At 43.7% G+C, this 6,763-nt stretch overlaps 1 protein-coding gene across 2 annotated transcripts; it reads right to left on the bottom strand.

The window, feature by feature from the left end:
* Positions 1-515: 515 nt before the first annotated feature.
* On the bottom strand, positions 516-6,243 carry CTLA4 (cytotoxic T-lymphocyte associated protein 4). Of its 2 annotated transcripts, XM_007454885.1 has the most exons (4): positions 5,979-6,243; positions 2,502-2,849; positions 1,937-2,046; positions 516-676 (listed from the first exon to the last, which is right to left on the bottom strand). In XM_007454885.1, the coding sequence occupies exons 1-4, from the start codon at positions 6,085-6,087 to the stop codon at positions 572-574; spliced, it is 672 nt and encodes a 223-aa protein (XP_007454947.1). In that variant the 5' UTR covers positions 6,088-6,243; the 3' UTR covers positions 516-571. The 2 variants fall into 2 exon arrangements, with proteins under 2 accessions (XP_007454947.1, XP_007454948.1); XM_007454886.1 differs by lacking the exon at positions 1,937-2,046 and having other exon boundaries at positions 609-676; positions 5,979-6,087.
* Between the last annotated feature and the right edge of the window lie 520 nt (positions 6,244-6,763).

Here is a 6,763-nt window from a genome sequence, read left to right as displayed (position 1 = left end):
AAATACACAAAAGCACACGTGGCCCCCATGCACAGTACTATCAAATAAAAAATACATATTGTTACAATACAACCTTTGGAATCACTGGCTAAAATATAGCCATGTGAGTATTTTTTAAGTCTTTATGTAATTATATATTTGTTAAGAAAAATAACACAGCATAAAAATTTTACTTGAAAACATCATTTCAGCTATAAACTTCTCACAGGTAAATACAAGATGTATACAATACCATCCTCGCTCTTACTTCTTCCTTTCCTTTCTTGGGACTGTACCATTCCCTAACTTATGTCTTTGACTCCACATTGTAATGCTGCATCCCCATATTGCTCCCAAGTGATGCTTTTACTAAAATTGGATCAGATGTGACAGAACCAGCCCGGCTCTGTTTTTCTGCTCCTTTGTTTTAAATTGTAGTACGCTTAATTTGGGTTCTGCATCCTGCTTTATATTAAAGAGAGATGAATCCCCCAAAATGCACAAACAAACAAAAATAGCTGGATAGCAAAAAGTTAGAATTGCCTCAGCTCTTACAAATTGGAAAATAGTCTTTTTCCTTCATAATGGTCTCTCAATTGATGGGAATGAAATAAGGCTGAAATTGCTTTTCACATTCTGGCTCTGTTGGGGGCATTTTCACATAGACCCCTGTAGTAAGAGGGCTTCTTTTCTTTAGCTGCCAAACATTAAAAGAAACAGTAATTAGTATCGAGGAATACAGAAGCCACTTCTAACTATAACAGGATTCAACAAATATTGGGTTCCTACCCCACTGAAAAATAGATGTTCACAACATACAGAATTATAAGCCCCAGGAGATTTTCTTGATTCAGCTATTAAAATTCATTTCGGATAAATAACTCTGTGCTATTGACTTGAGATAGAAATCATTTTCCCTGACTGGGAGATAGCAGAAAGAAACTTCAAGAAAGCTTTAGAAAGAACACCCAAAATGCCTATGATAATTGACTGGATCTTGTTTGTGAGGGGATGAGCTTGATAAGATAATAAACTTCAATTATTCTCTTTGCGAGCAGTATGTCTCATCTCTACTCCTCACATACTCTTTATTACTTTTTTCTCGGTCCACATTAGTTCCCAGTTTTTATCACCTCGGTTAAATTGAGGTCTAGTCTACCAGTTAGTGTGGCACTTTGTAGCAAATGAGGTAGAAAGAAGCTACAACAGCAGAACAGATTGAGTAGAGGATCTTGGAATAGAGTGTAGGGGTGCGGGAGGGAGAGAGGGAGGGAGTAAGGGAGTGGAAGAGGAGTGGGGGGAGAGAGGAAGGGGAGGGAGAGGTTTGTGAATGGCAAAGCCAGCCTCAGGCAAAGGAGGTTGCAAGCGACTGTGAGAAATCTTGACAGAAGTCCGGATCCCATACCTCTGCTTCTTCTATGACAACTGTAGTCAATGAAAACTGGGTTCTCATTTACTGGGCTGGAGGACTGGGTAACAGGGAGCCCTGCGCATGTGTTACGTGGACGCCTACAGCTTGGTCAAGGAAGGCTCAAGTAGGGTGACACAGAGTAAAGTGTCTTTCCAGGTAAAGTAGAGGGACATTAACCACCCCTGTGGTCTTCTCCAGCATCATTTTGCCCAACCTAATCTTATGTTTCGGGGTTATTAACTTAAGTACAATTGTCATGAAGATAAAGAGCAAAACAGCTACCCCGTGTTGTTCAGCTACTCAAAATGAAACCCTGTGCAAAAGCACACAAACATTCAATGGCAAACACACTCATATAAAATATTAGTCATCCTGAAACCTCAAAGGCCAATGCCAAGGGTTCTAGTGTGTTCTTTACCACTGCCCTTCCTCTTCTTCATTTATTGCTTCATCTCAAGAAAACTCGACTCCACAGCGTCATTTGGCCAGTTGTTATCACTAAAGGTATTCTGACCAAGGGTGGTGCGTTATCGGCACCGCACTCACCATTTTGCTCAAAGAAACAGCTGTGATGAGAAAGCTGTAGAAAAACAACCCTGAACTAACTGCTGCCAGGATCCAGAGGAGGAAATCAGAATCCGGGCATGGTTCTGGATCTGCAACAGAGAACAAAGCAGAACTTCCCTGAGATGCCTTCTAAATTCTAGGGCGGTACTCCCCCCACTGGTGAGAGAAGGAAAAAATTCAAGCTTCCAGACCTTGATGTCCACCCCTAATTGGAATCGCTGGACCCCAGGTAAGTCTGACTGTTGGGGCTACTTTGCCAGGAGTTTCAGATCAAAGGCCAAGGCCAAATTTCATGCTAGGTATCACTCCAGTGTGAGTCCCCAACCTGCCGGGAGGAAAAACACCTTCTCCAACTCATTTTATTTTATAAACAGAATGTCGTTTGCCTCACCACCCGTACTGAGTAGGATTCATGCAGTATGCCAGAGAACTCTTAAAGAGAATTCTCACAATCCTAAATATGAAGGACCTGAAATCAAGGAGCAAAACTGTTTGCACACAGAGAAGAGACAGCAATGCAAAAGGCGTCGTAAATGATGCTCACCAATGACGTAAATTTGGGTTCCATTGCCCATGCCCACATAGTAGGGTGGCGGGTACATGAGCTCCACCTTGCAGATGTAGAGCCCGGAGTCCGTGGCCCTCAGCCCTTGGATGGTGAGGTTCACTTTGTTCCCACTGGACGTGCCAGTGCAAATGGAATCCTCCAGGAAGGTCAGCTCATCTTCCACCATGTAGGTCGCGGCGCAGACTTCGTTCACCTGGCCGCCCGCCTTCCGTAACACCGTCACCCGGACCTCGGCGGCTTTGCCTGACGACCCGTATTCACAGACGAAGCTGGCAACACCCCGACTGCTGGCCAGCACCACTGCGGGCTGGGCCACGTGCACCCCTAAAGCAGGAAAACCAAAGGGAACTCAATGAACTCATGCTCGCCCATGACCAGGTCCAGGCAAAACCCTCAGGCCGGGCAAAGTTGATCTTTGATGGCCCCCTCCAGTTTCACCTGTCAGCCTTTCTCTCCCCCCATCGACAAACCCATCACCCTCCCCGACCCCTTTCCTTCTCCACCCACCCCAGCAGCCCCTCCATCTCGCCAGTGTCTTCCAGTTACTCTCCATGAAGGTGCTTCCTTATTGGAAAACAGTGCCTTGAAGGCAGTTGGTTGTGGCTTGAAGAACACTGATGTGACAAACAGAAGGGCTGGCTCTACCGTGAAATTGGTGATTTGGGGAAAGCCATGCCTCCCCCGTGGGCTTCATTTTTCCCTCACATGCAAAAGAGGGGATTAGATCAGATGACATCAGAGTGCCTTCCCACTCCGGTATTCTAAGGTTATGATACAGCTGTAGGTCCTATAAGAGTAGTAAGGGAAAGTTTGGAGGCTGAGGTATAGAGTCTTGCTTTATCCCTCAAAGTATACCTTAATAACCTCTACCCGCATTGATCTGGGCCTGGACCTCAATCGCCCACGAGGAGCTGAGCCTTGGCCCACAGTGCCGGCCGCCCCCTTCCCTGCATTATTACCAGAGAATGAGGGATGCTGCTTGATGAAGGAAGCAACCGAGACGAGGGCACCGGGTCATTTCCTCTGTAGGCTGAGGCAACCCTGCTGTTCACTTCTATGGGCTTCCCCTGCCACTGTCATCACCTCTTCCACCGCCCTCTCTCCTTCACTCGAACGCCTTGTGTTCCTTTGTTCCTCTCCCTCTGGCTTCTACAGGAGAAGGGAGGCCAGCTCTCCATACAAAAGGGCTCACGTCATCTAAAAAATGGTGGCTTCATGACAAATTATTTTCCTGTAACTAACTGGGCCCCTCTCTAGTCAATCAATCACACAAGTGACACTCAAAACTTGGACTGAACCATGTCACTCATTCTGTTCAAACCCTTTCATGCCTTATATACCACTGATTACAAAAGCAAATGACTTCCACTGTCTCCATTATCTGATCCCAGCTTACCACTCCAATCTGAGCTTCCAGGACACCTCTTCCTGTGTATAAATCACTTTATTCTGAAAACATTAGTCCTTTCCCCCAGGCACCTGTAGTAGGCAACCTGTGTCCTCAGAAGAGAGAACAATATGGCAGCAGCCATTAACCATTGCCATGGTTAATCCAGCAGCCCTGGTTGGCTAGACAGTAGTTTTCTTTCCCAACCCTCATTTCTGTCTATCAGAGATGCCCTCTGAGCATCCTTTGTACTATTATAACTCCACCGCAGTACTGAATCAAATTCAGCCCTGTATTAAAGGTTTTTTGTGCATTAATCATTATATCCTGCCCATTTGTTGTGTTGACTCTAAGCTTAAAGAAGACCAAGTTTCCTGCCCTCCCCCGAGGCAAGCTCCCAATTATCACCACTAAATCTGGTTACACAATTTTCCAATATCCACCATGGGAGGATCCCAGTTACAGGTTGAGATAAATTTTCTTAAAAGTAAATTTGATTCTTTCTCTGTTATTTAACTTTACATGTTCAAAACATGTAAAATAAGAAAACGTGTATGAATATTTCTTGTACAGTAAAAATTAATAATCAAATATCTTTTGCGCACCTACTTTGTATAAACCGCTTGGTTTTTCAACCAAGAAGCTCTAGAGGGAGAGAAGGTTGAAATTCACCCTCTGGTAAAACAGTCACCATTTCACACCATTGTAACAGACCAGGTATCAACCTCTAAAGAGCTTTATTTCATCTGAAAACTGGGGAATCTGCACCTAAAGTCCAGAGATAAGTCAGGCAGCAATTAAGTATCTTATGCCAAACTGACCTATGGCTCGTTCTTTCTTTCATTCTTTTGTTCTTTCATTCATTCATTCTTTCTTCCTTTCTTTTTTCTTTTTTTGTTTGTTTGTTTTACTACTCCAAATTGCTTTCATTTTTTAAAATAATTAGCTAACTATAGAGTTGATTAAGAGGACCTTAAAACCCTGCATTGAGTAAAGAATGCTGAAAGTTTAAACAAGCAGGCTAATCCGTTTATAAAAGTGAATCAGAGGACCTTAAAACCTTGAATTGGGTAGGAAAAAAACTTCCCATAATTTGCCTAAATCAGTGTTCTTCAAAAAGGGAAATTTTTTTTTTTACATCTTTATTGGAGTATAATTGCTTTACAATGCTGTGCTAGTTTCTGCTTTATAACAAAGTGAATCAGTTATACATATACATATGTTCCCATATCTCTTCCTTCTTGCATCTCCCTCCCTCCCACCCTCCCTACCCCACCCCTCTAGGTGGTCACAAAGCACCGAGGTGATCTCCCCGTGCTATGCGGCTGCTTCCCACTAGCTATCTATTTTACGTTTGGTAGTGTATATATGTCCATGCCACTCTCTCACTTTGTCCCAGCTTACCCTTCCCCCTCCCCATATCCTCAAGTCCATTCTCTAGTAGGTCTGTGTCTTTATTCCTGTCTTACCCCTAGGTTCTTCATGACATTTTTTTTTTCTTAAATTCCATATATATGTGTTAGCATACGGTATTTGTCTTTCTCTTTCTGACTTAAGGTGTGGCACACATATACAATGGAATATTACTCAGCCATAAAAAGAAACGAAATTGAGCTATTTGTAATGAGGTGGATGGACCTAGAGTCTGTCATACAGAGTGAAGTAAGTCAGAAAAAGGGAAATCTTGAGCTAACCCTGATTCCAAGCCCAAATGGATTTAGGATGGTTGGTATCTTTTCTCTCTTAAACCACTTAACATTGCAGTATTTTCTTCTAATCTTATAGAAGTGTCTGAAATTGCTCATGTCTTCCAGACCAACTCACATGTATTCATTAAGCTCCCACTCCATGCCCAGCCAACTGCTAAGAGCTGTATCTCTGCTGATATGCTGCTGCCAGCTGTCCCCTGCCTGCCTTGGAATACAGAGCTGCCCACGCCAGGACACTGGAGTCTCACCTTTAGCTTCTGGATTTGCTATAAATCACTGCCCTTGACTGCTAAAAGGAATGAAACCCAGGTGGGAGAAACACCTCCTCCACCTCCATGCTCCAATAGCCTCACTCACCTTTAGAGAAAACGGGGATGAAGAGAAGAGAAAACAGGGCAGTACAGGGCCAGGTCCTAGAAGCCAGGTCCAGCCGAGCCCCATGACTCTGGAATCCAAAGCAAGCCATGGCTTTATGGGAGCGGTGTTCAGGTCTTCAGGAAGCAGAGCGAAAACTTTCAGGATCCTGAAGCTTTGAAATGTGTTTGAACCCACACAGAATCAAGGACTTTATATAGCTGGCTTTGATCCCAGGTATGTACTACACATGTGCACACACAGAAGGCACCTGAATTTCTAGCCTTTTTGTTTTGGTTTTACGAGAAAGGAAACCGTGGGTTTAGCTGTTACGTCGAAAAGATAACCTCAAATACTCAAAGTAAAACTGAACAAAACAAGCCAATCCATGGATGGAAAATGCACTCAATTTGAAACTTAAGCTTCTTGTTCATTTTGAGGATAAATGGAGACTTGGAGAATTTCCTGGAGTGCAGGAGTCCCCCTAAGTCCCAGTTTTATCCAATTGTCTAGGCATATTTTACGACCCCATTTATTTCATTGACACGCCCCCCACCCCCACCCCACAAAACTGCTAAGTTGCTGGCTCTCTGAGCCCTTGTGCTAAAGACAGAATTAGTCTGGGCATCATTAATAAAGGCTTTGCATTCCACCTGTGAGGCACCATCTTTGGCATGCTTTGCAAATCAGAGTTTATTTCTCCTAGCTCCATTTAAGATTTTTGTTAGGAGGAAATACCAAAATCACAAGAAATAAATTGATCTGCCTCGGGTTTTGCAGATGAGGAA

The sequence above is a fragment of the Lipotes vexillifer genome, unplaced genomic scaffold, assembly GCF_000442215.2.
Source record: "Lipotes vexillifer unplaced genomic scaffold, Lipotes_vexillifer_v1.1 scaffold313, whole genome shotgun sequence".
Classification (NCBI taxonomy): domain Eukaryota; kingdom Metazoa; phylum Chordata; class Mammalia; order Artiodactyla; family Lipotidae; genus Lipotes; species Lipotes vexillifer.
Note: the sequence above shows the minus strand (reverse complement) of the source record. Positions and strands in the feature narration are given on the sequence as shown.